The 16,186-nt window shown below is 43.5% G+C and overlaps 1 protein-coding gene and 2 pseudogenes across 1 annotated transcript; all 3 read left to right on the top strand.

The window, feature by feature from the left end:
* Nucleotides 1-288: 288 nt before the first annotated feature.
* LOC125519379 (wall-associated receptor kinase-like 22) lies at nucleotides 289-4,040 on the top strand. The gene is made up of 2 exons (XM_048684206.1): nucleotides 289-433; nucleotides 2,789-4,040. The coding sequence occupies exons 1-2, from the start codon at nucleotides 289-291 to the stop codon at nucleotides 3,964-3,966; spliced, it is 1,323 nt and encodes a 440-aa protein (XP_048540163.1). The 3' UTR covers nucleotides 3,967-4,040.
* Nucleotides 4,041-7,128: 3,088 nt separating this feature from the next.
* On the top strand, nucleotides 7,129-10,162 carry LOC125519378 (annotated as a pseudogene).
* Nucleotides 10,163-11,207: 1,045 nt separating this feature from the next.
* LOC125519376 lies at nucleotides 11,208-15,326 on the top strand (annotated as a pseudogene).
* The last annotated feature ends 860 nt before the right edge of the window (nucleotides 15,327-16,186 follow it).

Here is a 16,186-nt window from a genome sequence, read left to right as displayed (position 1 = left end):
GCAGCCGTGCACTAGGCGCATGGAATTTTTATGATGAAAAGACGTTTGAAGAGATCATGGCAAAAAATATCAGCTCTCAAAGGAACTTCGAGAAAAGACACTTCGGAGACAGATTGTTTTTTGCCACGAGCTCCACGAATAGCCTGTCACCATGACAAGTTCCACACACCTAGTGCACTTGAGAATCTGGCATACCAAAAATAATCAAATTTATTTTCGAATGATATTACTAATTACTAAGATTCTAAGACGTCGAGTATATCCTAGTTGCAAGCAAGCAAATAAGGCATGACTGGTCAGACTGCTTACCCAAACAGGAGGTTCCGCCTCACCCCCTCCAGACAAGGAGGAGGACCCCCATCAGCGTCGTCAGCCACCGGACTCAGCCTAATGGCGTCCACCGGCGGCGACGGAGGGAAGGGAGGACGGAGACGTAGACCCCGGTGGCTAGTGTTTGAAGCACCACCCGAGTCGCCCGAGGCGTGGGCGACGCAAGCATCAGAGCTGCATACAAATGAACCAGTGGTACTCGTTTCTTTATGGAGCCTTCTGCAACTATATTAGATAAGGGAGTTGATTGAGTTAATAGGGAAATTGATCCAAAAACCATAAATCTCTCACTTAATTAAGGAAAACAAACAGAAAACTAAATACAAACATGAAAGACAAAAATTTACAGCATGGGCATAGGAGTTAGACGAACGCACACACTCCAAACATCATGGAACTTCGGCTGAGCCAGACACAAGTGTCCAGGCCCAAAACCACCAGACGTGGCTCATATGCAGCCAAAACCACAGCCATACTTACAAGTGATCTCATCCACATCGAGACTTCGAAACAACTTGCACTAAAATTTTATAATGTACATCTTACTTACAATCGATGCCCACCAAAGCGTGCATCGCCTCGATCGCTTGTACTGAAAGTAACTTCTTGTACATATCAGTAGACCTTCATCTTGTTCTTATCCCCTTACTTCTTGTTCAACTCTGGCAACTCTCCAAAATACTCCATAAACCTATGAGCCGCGTGCTTGGCCGGCAGGATCGGTGTTCTTCTTATATTGACGCCCGCTACGTTGCTTTGTGTGAGAGGCACTATCTTCCTCCAACTGCAAGGGTGTTGGGGTTCCAAGCAGTGGGCGTGGGACCATACAAGTAGCCAATTAGTACTCTCATTACCCATGCAAAACTGCAGGATGGAAAAACCAATTCACCCTTCTGAAAACTAAATAATTAAATAAATAGCAGCTCAATGCAACTACTACCTTTCATTCTATTAGTGCCAAGGCTTTGCCAAATAAAAGAAAATCAAATTGGACTTGAGTAACACAAACACTATATCGGAACATAATTCAGTAAGTCTCATTTGCTTGTTTTAAAAAATAATTATTGACATATTTATGCTAAGGCAGCTTCCTATAATATGGTAAAGATATTAAAATTAGTTAACATATGTTGTAAATCTGGAATATTATCACCTTAAGAATGCACAATCAAACTGGTGACTCTTTGAAAAATTTTGGTCCCTGTTACTCTTCAAATTTAAAAATTGAAAGTCGAAAATCTAATTTTAGAATACAATTATCAAAGAAAGCAAGCTCATGCTTCCTGTACGAACAATATGTTTCTTAAAATAGTTTGTAATTAGACTGATTTACCATTGCCTAGCTCTCTGACCTACATTATTTTATGAATGAGATAATTTCGTTTTAGTAGCACCAAGTTTGTTCTCCTTCTTGGTAATTTTACGAACCTGTTCTTGCTACATTTACTCGGGCATACAGAAAAGAGCAACACATAATATAAATGGAGTAAACGGTTAATCTCGAGCTTATTACGTCTGATTGATGGGAGGATTTCTGGATGGAGGTGTGCTGTGGAAAGCCATCACAGTCATTTCTAATTGAAACATTTCGCTAGATTAATTCGGAAAAATAACTATAGGATGATATTACATGATGACTTAAATTTAATTATCGAGATCTGAGCTTCATATAATTTTATATTAATAAAATAAAACAATGAAGAGGCAACGAGAAGGGAAATCTTTTTCTCTTGGAGGATGGACCATTACCTATAAGGTTGTTGTGTGAGTCCTGGTTCTTTTCCTTCTAATAAATAATAAATTTTAAAATGCTATCGAGATACACCTTCAAGGTGTTCGAGAATAAAATGCGATTTATTTGATTCTTCTATATGTCACTCAACCAAAATAGTATAAAATCTTGGTAGGATTGGCACAATGCTTACTATTTCACAATGTATACTATTTTAATACAGGATCCTACACACCAAAGAATGTATTGATTAATGCAATGGTCTAAGTTATGTCCATTGCATAGCTAGATTGTTATGTGGTCCAACGATGCAAATATTTCAGTTGTGCCATGGAGTGAAGGCTAGAAAATAAGACCGTTATCATGTCTTGTGAAGAACACTAAAGAATTGAGGTGTTCTTCACAAGACATAATATTTACTATCTTAGTTCTTGCACGCATTATTGAATATATTTATGCGGCTAGCCAACTCGTGCCTGTTCTGTGGTTACATCTCCATATAATAAGTTTATCATATTAATTTTTATATTCCTAATTGAGCCTTAATATTGAATCAAGACTTGATTTTGTTTGCCCACATAATATATTCTTAGTTTCTTTCTCAAATCAACCTAAAAATAAGTATTTTGATGAAGTGGAAACAAATATGAAGTTGGATCAACTCTATTGCAGACTTTTATTGTACCAAAATTTCTTCATTCATAGGATTTTTATTTTACTTGACAGGTTTTGTTGTGGGTATAGCAATTGGTGGTGGCATCAGTCTTATATGTCTAGGTCTTTGTATCATATTTGTTTGTCAGAAGTTAAGGAGTCTGCAAGCTAAGAGACTCAAGTCGAAGTACTTCGAACTAAATCGGGGTTTGTTGTTACAACAATTGGTGGACAAAGACATTGCTGAAAGAATGATATTTAGCTTAGAAGAACTAGAGAAGGCAACCGAGAAATTTGACGAGTCCCGCAAACTTGGTGGTGGTGGCCATGGTATTGTGTACAAAGGAATACTATCAAATAAGGATGTGGTTGCCATCAAGAAATCCAAAATTACTATTCAAAGAGAAATAGAAGATTTCATAAATGAGGTGGCCATCCTTTCACAAATCAACCATCGAAATGTCGTGAGGTTGTTTGGGTGCTACCTTGAGACACAAGTCCCGCTATTAGTTTATGAGTTCATTTCAAATGGAACTCTTTCTGACTATCTCCATGTTGAAGGCCCAAGATCCTTGTCTTGGAGGGATCGAGTGAGGATTGCTCTTGAAACTGCAAGTGCTTTGTCCTATTTGCACTCTTCCGCTTTAACATCGATAATCCATAGAGATGTTAAATCTGCGAACATTCTACTTGATCATCGTTTAACTGCTAAAGTATCAGATTTTGGAGCTTCTCGAGGTATCGCTATCGATCAGACAGGACTGAATACTGCCATCCAAGGTACATTTGGGTACCTAGACCCTGAGTACTACCAAACAAGTAGGTTGACTGATAAAAGTGATGTTTATAGCTTTGGTGTCATACTTGTGGAGCTTCTCACAAGAAAGAAACCATATGCTTTCATGCACTCAGAAGGCGTAAGCCTTATTGCACAGTTCAACTTGGTATTAAGGCAAGATAAACTATGTGAGATATTAGATCTTCAAATCATCTCAGAGTGTCTGGAGGGTGCAAAAGAGGTCGCAGCACTGGCATCGACATGCCTAAACTTGAAGGGTGAAGAGAGGCCAACCATGAGGCAAGCGCAGATGACACTAGAAAGGTTGTTGCTGGCAAATAAAAACATTGAAGAAGGGTATCCAGATGAGCTAAATTGCACATTAGCTCAAATCAGGAACAACAATGACAACAATAGCAGGCAGCACAGTGCTGAGCAGGAACTCGTACAATCAGCAAGCTTTCCTCGATGATTTACTTGTCATAAAATTATTCATATTTATTTTGATTACTATGTTCCTATGGATTAGAGCTTATTCTAGGAAGTATTGAGAATTATCAACTATGTTTGTGATTACTATAGCTACTAGCAAGTGGTGAAATATATAACATATCAAAATGTTGCATGTGTTAACATTGTTCATACATTAAAGCTACTATTGCCATCATGATGAGTAGTACATATCACCACAGGAGACTCATTTTTTAACGAGTGTGTTTTAAAAGTCACTCGGTAAACATATAGCTTTCTTTTTTCCCTTTTCCTTTTAAACATTTTTCCCTTTCCCATTTCCTATTGATTCACTACGTAAAATTTGACATAACAAAAAAATATAGGTCATAAGACAAGAAAATTTGCAGTTTATGTGTATTTTAAACTATGTTTTTACGTTTGTAATTTTACATAACATAAAATATTTTTTACGACGATTATATATTTTCTTATGGTCCCTTTTTGCGTCAGAAATAAGACAAAACTTACGGAACGTAAAATTACGGTGCATTGATGGTAAAATAGAGGGAAGGGTGAAGAATAACTATTCCTCACTCAGGGTGACGAATAGCGCGACCCTTAGTGTTACTATTCATCAACCAGGGTGCAGAATAAGTTATTCTTCACCCGAGGTAATCTTACGATCATTTCATAATTAAATTATGTTTCGAATTCAAATAGTTACATTACTATTGATTCACTACGTAAAATTTGACATAAGGAAAAAAATATAGGTCATAAGACAAAAAAAATTGCAGTTTATGTGTATTTTAGACTATGTTTTTATGTTTGTAATTTTACATAACATAAAATATTTTTTACGACGATTATATATTTTATTACGATCCCTTTTTGCGTTGGAAATAAGACAAAACTTGCGGAACGTAAAATTACGATGCATTGATGGTAAAATAGAGGGGAGGGTGAAGAATAATTATTCCTCACCCAGGATGACGAATAGCGCGACCTATATATATATATATATATAGTTTAACGCTCAGTATGATTAAGACACTTGGTATAAGTTGGTCACATGTCCTTTCTAACTGCAATTGACAGAAGATGGACGGCGGAACCCACTTTACTGAGTTTTTTCACAAATACACTCGGAATAAGTGTGACACTCAGTAAACTAAAGAGAATGTCCCCTTTTTAACACGCTTTACCAAGTGTTCATTGTAAAAGACTCAATAAACAAGTAAAAATCATTAGGATGAATGTACACATTTGGAATTTCGAGAAGAAAAAAAATTGTTTTTAAGGAGCTACAAATTAGAGAAGCACCTAAACATGATATTTTCTTAAATTTATTCTACATTTGTATATATTTAAAAAATGCCGTAGCATACAGACGCCTGCGTCGCTTTGGGGTGGGGGGGGGGGGGGCTCGGGAACCCTAGCCGTCTCCCCCGTCTTCTCCATCTTCTCCCCCGCCATCGGAGGAGGATGCCGGCAGGCAAAGCCTGCCTAGCCGACGGCGGTGGCGGGAACTTCTCTCTGTTAAGCCGAACTTACTACTTCTCCAAGAAACCAAGCTCGAAGCGCCCTCGGTCTCAAAAATTTGTTCCTTCCTACCCTCCTCCCTCGACTACTTCTCCGTCCTGCCTGCCAACGGTACAGCTGGCGGACTGCTCTCGGCCGCAAACTCTAACACGATCCAAGTAACCCAGTGCGTTAATCACTCCTTCTACTCCACGCTTACATGTCTTGTTCCTTCCCTCCCCTCGGCCTTCTACATTACAAACGTCTATGGCCCGACAAGCCGTGCCCAGAAGCAAGCCTTCCTCGATGAGCTTCCGTCCATTGCCCCCAGTGAAAGGACCCCGTGGCTAATCGTCAGTGATTTTAATCTCATTCGCTTCCCCCACGAGAAGAATAACTCGAATTTCCATCAGCGCGAGGCTAACATGTTTAACGACGCCATCAACGAGCTAGCTCTCCAGGAACTCCCTCTGCTTGACCGACAATTCACCTGGTCCAACAACAGGGAAGTGCCGGTCCTTGAACGCCTCGACAGAGCCTTCTTCAACCTTGCTTGGAACTCCACCTTCCCGAACACCTCCCTCTCCTCGCTGGCCCGAATCACCTCGGATCACGTCCCGCTAGTCATCTCCATCTCCACCACGGTACCCCGCCCCGCCTCTTTCGTTTTGAACGATGCTGGGCCTATACCCCGGCATGCAAACGGCTCGTAGCCCAAATCTATCAACAAAACGCCTCGGCCCACCAGCCCCCCTCAGCCCTACTGGCCCAGACTCTTCAAACCTGTCGCTCCTGCCTAAAGCAGTGGCCAAAACCATCAAACCCGCTCATGTCCAGGAATAGCGCTGCAAATGGATTATCACCCTAATCGATGTAAAGGAAGAATCTAGACCCCTCACATCTTCGAAATTGCAGCTCCGAACTGTTCTCAAATCAACTTTGCTAAGAGCTACTCGTGATCGTATGCTCGCGCTTCGCCAGAGGTCAAAAGTCAAGCGCGCTATCTACGGCGATGAAAACACTAAGTTTTTTCACGTCTCTGCCTCCCAACGCTTCAGACGAAACTAAATCCCAGTTCTTCGTCACTTGGGCAACGACTTCTTCTCTCATGACCAAAAAGCCAAACTGCTTAAGGATTACTATCAAGCGCTTCTTGGCACTCAGACTGCCACATCCTGGAACTTCGGCCTGTCTGATATCTACCCAACCCAAATTCCCCCACTATGACACCTCGACGCCCCTTTCTCCGACGACGAGACCAAGATAGCCTTTCTACACATGAACCCTAACGCCAGTCCTAGCCCGGACGGTTTCGGCCGCAGTTTCTACAGATCGTTCTGGCCCCATATCAAACATCTCATCATTCCTTTTTTCCATGAATTCGCGAGCTCATCTTCCCAGACTGAGCGTTTCAACCGCTCTGCCATGATCTTGCTCCCAAAGACCGAAGGCGCGAACAGTGCGGGCGCTTTCAGGCCAATCGCCCTCCAAAATTGCCCTATCAAAGGCATCGCTAAACTACTCACAAACAGGCTCAAAGCCTACATCCCCTGCTCGTCCATGGGGACCAAACGGGCTTCATATCAGGCAGATGCATAGCAGAAAACTTCATATACGCGGCTGACTCCCTGAACTGCTGCACAAATGAAAAGCAGCCACTATGATCATCAAGATGGACTTTAGAAAAGCCTTCGACTCTATTTCCTGGGATTCCTTGCTCAAAATTCTTTGGCACCGGGGCTTCCCCCCTCGTTTCTGCGACTGGATCAGCAACCTGCTCTCCTCCATAAAAACAGCCGTATCGCTGAACGACACTCCTGGGGACTGGATCCAATGCAAAAAGGGCCTCAGGCAAGGCGATCCAATCTCGCCGTACCTTTTCATCATTGTTGCCGACGTCCTCCAGCAGATGATCCGTACAGCCGCTGCTGACGACCCAAATCTTCTCCGCCACCCTGTATTTCCAGAACTCCCTCCTTCAGTACTTCAGTACGCGGATGGCACGTTAATTATAACCCATGCCTCCGCTGAAGCTGCGTTCAAGCTTAAGCAGATCCTGGACGACTTCGCCAGCGCAACCGGCCTATGCATAAACTTCTCCAAGACCACGCTCATTCCAATGAACGTAGACACTTCTACCTCCGATCTGATCGCTCAAACCTTGGGGTGCAGCACTTCCTGTTTCCCGCAAACGTATCTAGGCCTCCCTCTGTCGCCGCACAAACTACCCCCCACGGCCCTTCCAACCAATTATGTCCTCCTATAGGAGCATGCTGCCTGGTTGGTGTGCAAAGCTTCTAAACCGGGCTGGTAGGCTTGTCTTAATCTCTTCCGTTCTCGACTCCCTTGCCACATACTTTTATGTCAGTGTTCAAACTTCCAAAGAAGACCCTAAAAATCTTGGACGCAATTCGTAGGGCTTTTTTCTAGGCCGCGGAAGAAAGTTGCACCGGCTCAAAATGTCTTATTGCTTGGAAAAACGTTTGTAAACCGAATGCTTTTGGTGGTCTAGGCATCAAGGATCTTGCTTTTCAGAATGATTGTTTGCTTATGAAGTTCGCCTTTAAATACCTATGCCACAATAACTCCACTATACCGCTGCCCTGGATTACTTGGCTAGATAGGCAACACCTGTGCAGCCTGCCATGCATCGCCAGCTGCCCCAACCCTTCTTTCCTAACAAAACTCTTTCAATCTCAGCTGCCAAAACTGCTTTCTATCACCTTCGTTCTGACAAACAATGGGCAGAAAACCTTCTTCTGGCTCGACCGCTGGCTCCAAAACACGCCTCTAGCTAACGCCTTCCCAAGCCTTTACTCCCACTCCACAAATATTCACATCCCTGTGGTACTTATCATGCTGTATGGGGTACAAGAAAACCTAACGAACAGGCTAACCACGGATGCTACACGCGAGCTCGCTGCTCTCTCTTTGTTGTTGCAGGACTTTCAGCTTACTGATGCTCCGGACGAACGGTTCTTGACCCATGGCAAGGGTTACTCCTCCAGGAAGGCTACTACTTCATGAAGATATTGAGGACGACCACGCTGTGCTGATTTGCGGTCCAGAGCCCCTCACAATCTCAAAATATTTGCTTGGTTGCTTTCCGTGGACGACTGAACACCAAGTGCAACCTGTTTCACAAAACAATCATCCCTGACGCCTCCTGCCCGCGCTGTGGCGGCCCATCTGAAGACACTGCACACCTGTTCCTCCTCTGCCCTCACGCTTTGCGGGTCTGGGAACGGTTGGGCCTCTCCCCGTCGACAAGATTCCAGGACCTTTGGCTACTACCGGCACCTGATAACCTGAACGGTCGCGTTTGGCCTGAGGTGCTGCTCATGATACTTTCAAAAATCTGGGATTCCAGAAATGCGGCCGCCTTCCGTGACGAAATACATTCTGCTATCCTCACAGTGAGGAACATCTATAATGATCTTGAAGTTTGTAATAGCCGTTTTAGAGACCCGGTTGACAAGGCAGCTGCTAGCTCTTGGCTGCTGTTCCTTACCTCACGGCTTGCCGTGACCTTGTAATCCCCCATGGCCCTTTCTGGCCTTTGAGTAATATACATACAGGTGGGGATCCTCTCCCCCCCCGTGATTCCTCAAAAAAAAAAAAAAACATCCACACCTGAATTCAAGCTCGAACACCACAGCCGCCAGCCGTTGCTCCCTATTGTCCATGGGGAGGGGCGGCGCCCGCGTTATGTCGTCTTGGGTGGCGCAGGCGCTCGCACCTCCAATGAAGAGCTCTGGCCCTTTCTACCGGAAGCCAATATGATCAGAGGCTCCTGTGATGGATTCTTAATTATCTACCTCGCCAAGCATCCCAATACTCTTATCTGCAACCCGGTCACCCGCAAGGCTGATCTACTACCGGAGCCTCCAGGGAAATTCAAATCCGTAATTGGTTTCTATTGCCACAGTCCAACAGGAGAATATAGGGTGCTCTGGTTATCAAGGCTTATACGTCCTCACAATTGGATATCACAAGCCGAGGCATGCAATAGTCAGAATGCCAGCAGGGTCATCGCCTTCCATGGAAAAGAAGCTACTGAATGAGCTGTGCATGTCATCCTACCAATTTACGCCAGTCCATCACCATGGCAGCCTGCACTGGCCTGTTTACGGTGCCGGTGGCATTACGGAAGGGTGTGGAGACATTATAGTGTTTAACACAGAAGCCGAGTCATTCCGGTGGATGTGCAGTCCAGCCCAACAATGCCCTAATAAGAAGTTGTTCGACATGAAAGGGACTCTTGCTTACTGAGTTACTGGGCCGGCTCGACTTGTAGTTTCACCAGTATGGATGTCTGGGTGATGCAAGATTACGAGGCTGAAATCTGGTCTTTCAAATACCGGATTGAACTGTCAACGGTGGAGGCATCACGAAAACTTTATTTAAGATCTCACAAAAAGAAAAAGAAAAAGAAAACACCACTTGATTCAGTGCTGCAGTCGTTCAATGATATAGCTCTGATAAATGAGCGTGAGCTGCTGATCAGGTTCAATGACAAACATGTCTTGCGCTGTGACATTGATGGCAAGGTGTTAGCTTTGGTTAATATTGGAGAGAGTCAATATTGTATGCGGCTTACTCATTACCGCATCCAAGAGAGCATTCTTCCAATTCCGTCCTGTGGGATACAAGGATAAGACGAGGAGCCTCCGTTCTCCATAGGGCGCGTCTGAATGTTCGAGGTTCCTGGTTTTCTTTGCCCTGGGATTTCTTAGCTCTTCTTACTTGTCAGAACTACCAGTAGAATGTCATTTTGGATGGTTGCAGTAGCACCTGCGATGTCATCGATCATTTGGTACTTGTTATTATGTCTTGAGCTTCTTGTTAATGTTCTGAACTATGGTGTATCAATCTATGGTATTAAAACTCCTTATCACTGTTCCTCCTTGCCTCCCAAATTTACTTTTGTTTTGGCATGGTTAAGACGCGCATGTGTGCTCCTTGGCTGTTAGTCTGATCTCTGAAGTTCAGTGTGCGATTTGATCGTCAGGCTGCACTTGCTCTTTGTCTGAACTTGTTTTATCAGGCATACTTGCGTAAAGCTGTCTGTATTACGGCATTTCAGTTAGCACAGTTTTTGCCTGACTGTTACTTCAGTGCTGTTATGATTAGAGAGTTAACCTTGGTGCTTTGGTCGTGCGTTAGCACAGTATTTTGGTGCTTTGGTCGTGTGCTTTGGCTGTTTTTTGTCTGAATTAACCTTCAGTGCTGTTACTTCCATACAGTTGTTGTGATCGGAGGATGAACCTTGGTGCTTTTGTGAGTGTTGTGGGTACCGCCACGGCCTTTGTTTCCTGCTGTTGTTTGTTTCCAGAGTTTTACGTTTTTTAAGTACAAGCAAGTACTAGGATAAGATAACTAAAATATAATCAACTTAATAACGTGTGTCGACAGGGCGTTTCTGAATGTTCAAAATCATGGCGTGCTTTGCCCTTGGATTCAGAGCACGTCTTTGTTCTTCACTCTTCTTGTCAGTAGAACATCTCCTTCACTCCGAGAACTTCTCCTTCGCCAATTCTTCACCGCCACAGGTGTGCGTCTCTCTCTCTCTTGTTTCGGTTCGTCTCTTCGTTTTTCTCTGCAATCTGCATCTACCATTGGTGCCGTCCGGCGTAAACGTGTGTGTGTGTTTACCAGTTTTTCATTAATTTATGCTAATCACCAAAGTGATTCACTAACGCTTGTCATTATTTAGTTCAGCGGACTCAGCGGACCATCATGCCGGACAAAAGAGGCGTGACCGTGCTTGAGGACTTGCCTGAGGAGATCATTGACAAGATACTCATCCGGCTGCCGCCCAAGGACGTCGGCCGCTGCCTAGCAGTTAGCCCGTTGTGGCGCAGTGCCACCTCCACGCCTGAATCCATGCTTGAACACCACCGCCACCAGCCGTCACTCCCAATCATCAATGGGTTGGGGCGGCCCGCCAGTTTCGTAATCTTGCGTAACGTCGGTGCCGCAGTCTGTAGTAAACAGCTCTGGCCTTTCGTCCCAGGACACAAACACCACTTTGAGAATTGCCTTGAAGCCACGTGTGATGGTTTCCTCGTCGTCCCTCCCGGCCCCGGGGATCTCGATTCTACATCTGCAACCCGGTCATTTGCAAGTATACTCTCCTACCACAGCCTAGATTTGCGCAAGGCGTCCGCAATACCATACTACTTGGTTTCTATCGGCACATTCCAACTGGAGAATACAGGGTGCTCTGGGTCTCAAATTCATATCAATCATCTAAATCGAGCTTATACATCCACACAGTAGGATCCGACGAGCTGAGACACATTAGAGTCAGAATGGCAACAGTCTCATCGCCTTCCCTAGAACAGGAGATATTAAACATTCTTATGAACTCTTCATCATATTGTCCACCACCTTGGTAGCCTGCACTGGTGTCTTTATGATACCTGTGATATTATTGGAGAGGGCCGAGAAATTATTGTGTTTCACACAGAAGTTGAGTTATTCCGGAGGATGGGCAGTCCCCTCCAGACGTACATTTATAGGCTAATATTTTTTAAATAATACAATTTTTATATTAAATTTCAGAAATATTACGCCGTAATTATATTTTTTAAAAATATTATCCAGTTGGCCTACTGCTGGCCGATTGGATTCAGTCAGCCTACTGCTGGCCGATAGGCCCCCAGTCAGCCCACTGCCGGCCGATTGGATCCAGTCGGCCCACTGCTGGCCGATTGGCCCCAGTCGGCCCACTACTGGCCGATTGGCACCCAGTCTGCTTCCTCTAGGCCGACAGGTGCATGCACCCATCTATCTGTTGAATTGATATTTGAAAAATGTTGAAGAAGTATTTGAAAAAATGTTGATCATGCATATAAAAATGTTAATCAAGCATTTTTAAAAAATATTAATCAAGCATTTTTAAAAAATGTTGCAGAAGTATTTGAAAATGTTGAACAAATATTTGAAAACTGTCGAATAGGTATGTGAATAATGTTGAAGAAGTATTTAAAAAAATGTTGATCATGTATATATAAAAATGTTAATTAAACATTTGCAACAAATGTTGAAGACGTATTTAAAAAAATGTTGAACAAGTATTTGAAAAAAAATATTGAACAAGTATTTTAAAATATATTGATCATGTAAATAAAAATGTTGATCATGTATATAAAAATGTTGAACAAGTATTTGAAAAAATTTGAACAAGTATTTAATTTTTTTGAACTAGTATTTGAAAAAATAATATAGAAAGAAAATAAAAAAAGAATTAAATAATGGAGAAGACCGACTCAGTCACCTCTAGTTGGTCGCGATCCCTTTTCTAACAAGCAATTGGAAACTAATGGGGTGGTTAGCTGCTCTGGTGATTGCCATGGAGACCAGGCATCGATCCCCAATGCAGCTAATAACTACCCCACCAACTTCTAGATGTTTAACATTTTTTAAATACTTGTTCAACATATTTTAAATACTTGTACAATATTTTTATATACATGATCAACATTTTTACAAATACTTGTTCAACATTTTTATATACATGATTAATATTTTTTCAAATACTTGTTCAACATTTTTACAAGTACTTGTTCAACATTTTTATATACATGATTAATATTTTTTTCAAATACTTTTTCAACATTTTTTGAAATACTTGTTCAATATTTTTTGCAAATGCTTGATTAACATTTTTATATACATGATCAACATTTTTTAAAATGCTTCTTTAATATCTTTCAAATACCTATTCAACATTTTTCAAATATTTGTTCAACATCTTTAAAATACTTGTTCAATATTTCTTTAAATGCTTGATTAATATTTTTATATGCATGATCAACATTTTTTTCAAATACTTGTTCAACATTTTTCAAATACCTATTTATCAGATAAATGGGTGCATGCACCTGTCAGCCTAGAGAAAGCAGACTGGGTGTCAATCGGCCAGCAGTGGGCCGACTGAGGCCAATCGGCCAGTAGTGGGCTGACTGGATCCAATCAGCCGGCAGTGGGCCGACTGGGGTCCAATCGGCCAGCAGCAGGCCGACTGAATCCAATCGGTCAGCAGTAGGCCGATTGTGTTATATTTTTAAAAAATATAATTACAGCGTAATATTTCTGAAATTTAATATAAAAAATGTATTATTTAAAAAAAAATCCAATTATAGGGATTTGTTCAACATTTTTTTTAGAAAAGGAGAATTACCACGGGCATCACCGTCTGAGCGATGCATGCAGTCATTTTATTATTATTCTCAGAGCCCTTACAAATCATTACATCAGTAAGTCTGAAGCCACCATCTTGATGCAGAGGTGCCGAATGTCCGAGCCTAATACTGAACGGACATCTCACCCAAACCTAACATCTAATTTCGGTTGCCCATCCCAGCCACATACCGGGAATGGGTCACACACTGGTCCGGCGCACTCACCGAGGCTACCGCAGCTGTCATCCACCTAACCATCTTCAGAGCAGGTACCGACGCAAAGACCTTGCCAGGCTAGCTGTCGACGCCACCATGATGCCAGACAGCGCCACCGCCCCGAGCTCGTCCATCCAGCCGCGTTTGTCGTCGATATCTAGCTAGACCATGCCGCCAATACTCGTCGTCATCGACGCGGCAGAAACAACGCCGCACCTCGTGGCAACCTCCACACCGCCGCCGCTGCTGGAGCTACGCGGAGTCCATCACCCATAGCATCTCCCACTGAACAACAGAACTTCCCAAGACGACGCCTCCATGGAGGGTACGACGCGAAGGACGCCGCCGCCGTCCAATCCAGACTGAATTTTGGAATTTCGTCCGGGAGGGGTTCGGAGGTGGATAGGAGAGACCTCGACATCGCCTCCACGGAAGGTAATAGCGACGAGAGATGTCGCCAATGCCGGACCGAACAAGCCGATCAAAGTTTCCTCCGGTCCCCATCCTATACCACCAAACCTCCGTCAGCTCCGGATCCGGCAAAGAACAACGAACCAAAACCTACAGAGATGAGAGAGCCGTGGGGCTCAAACCACCATGGAGGAGGATCGAGAAGAATCCATCGTAGGTATCCAGGCGCTGAATCCAGCGATCCGGCATGGTCAGCGACGACCACCACCACCCCGTGACGGCTGACGGTGTTCAAGCCCAAGACCCAGTATTGGATCCGATCTGAATCCGGCAGCGCCCGCGACCACCGGTCTTGCCCACCATGCAGCCGTCACCACGTCGCGAGCAGGCCGCCACCGCCGCCGCGCCGCGCACGACGTCGCCAAGAAACCCACCTTCTGCGCCGCCCGACCCCACGCTAGTCCGGCGCCCCACCCGATCTCGCTGCTCCGTGCCAGCCGCGACGAACAAGGGGTTGAGATGCCCCGCCGCTGCCCAGCCGGCCAAGCTTTGCCCGGCGGTGCTACGGACGGCGGAGAGGAGAGGTGGGGGCGGGAGGAGGGCCGAGAGGACGGCGGCTAGGGTTCCCCCTGGGTCGCCCGCGGGGGTGAAACGAGGGGGGCGAGAGGATTTGTTCAACATGGAGGGGATGCTTGCTTTCCGGGGCAGCTCACGTTCCTTTTTGTATATCTGTGTGATGCAGGATTATGAGGCTGAAAACTGGAATTTGAAGTACAGAATTGATGTATCAATGGTGGATTCAGTGGTGCAATGGTTCAATGGTATGGTTATGCTCAACAAGCGTGAGTTGCTGATACTTTTTAACAGTAAACATGCATTGCATTGCGACATTGATGGCAAGTTCTTAGGAATTGTGAACATTGGAAAGAGTCAATATTGTATGGTCCTTACTCGGCACAGCCTCCAAGAGAGCATTATTCCAGTTCCGTCGCAAGAGATTCAAGGAGATGAGGAGTCTCCATTCTCCACTGGGCGTGTCTGAATGTTCAAGATTTCTGGTTATCTCTACCATGGATTTAGAGCATGTCTTTTGTTCTTTCTTCTTATTAGATCTACCACTAGAACATGGAGTGCGGTTTTGTGTAGCTCAAGCTACATGGTATCCCTTATCTTAGCCATTCATTTTTGCATCATGATCCGTGCAGGCATATTTGTCATTTTTGTTTCTCTCAAACGAAACAACGTATAAACTTCAAACTTTGCAGGACAACAAAACATTCTAATTACTATGTGGGAAAAAACTTTCAGATTTTTTCATGCATTTTAAATGGTAAAATTTATTTTTTTAATCAAAAAAATCCTCATTTTGTATATTTATGTTGGTCCAAAAAATCTGAAAGTTTTTTCACACATTGAACTTGTAAATTTTGTTTGATCTGCAATGAAGTCTATATGTTTTTTCATTTGAGAGAAATAAAAAAGAAAAATCTTCTTGCTGTAAGTTAGTTGAAGAGTACGGATCTCAAAGCAATGTTGGAGGAATGGAGATAAGAGGTTCTATGTAGCCTGAGCTACAGAGAAACTTTACCCTAGAACATGTCACCTCTGCTTTCATAACTTCATTATAATGTTTTGAACATCTCGTTAATTAATGGTCTGAAATATCGAGTATTTATCTATGATGTCATAACTTTGTTACTCTTCGTCTTTGCTGCTCAATTTTACTCCAGTTTTGGTTTCTTTGTGATGAGAGATTTACTGTTGGTCATGCTGTTTGAGCAAATAAATGGTTAGCTCTTGAAATATTACCATGTGTCTCGTCCATAGGCTGTTTGTTTGACCTCTGTTGTTCATTGTGCAATTTGGTCATTGCTCCTAAGTTGTGCCTGCTCTTTGTGTGTG

Source organism: Triticum urartu, chromosome 7 (assembly GCF_003073215.2).
Source record: "Triticum urartu cultivar G1812 chromosome 7, Tu2.1, whole genome shotgun sequence".
Lineage (NCBI taxonomy): Eukaryota > Viridiplantae > Streptophyta > Magnoliopsida > Poales > Poaceae > Triticum > Triticum urartu.
The sequence above is the reverse complement of the archived record's forward strand: the minus strand, read 5'-3'. Positions and strand labels throughout refer to the sequence as shown.

Bases quoted from the DNA above. Each gene is read 5' to 3' on its own strand.
- LOC125519379 (XM_048684206.1), top strand. From the start codon at position 289: ATGACTGGTCAGACTGCTTACCCAAACAGGAGGTTCCGCCTCACCCCC. The intron at 434-2,788 runs GTAGACCCCGGT...TTTACTTGACAG, and splicing joins AGGGAAGGGAGGACGGAGAC to GTTTTGTTGTGGGTATAGCA.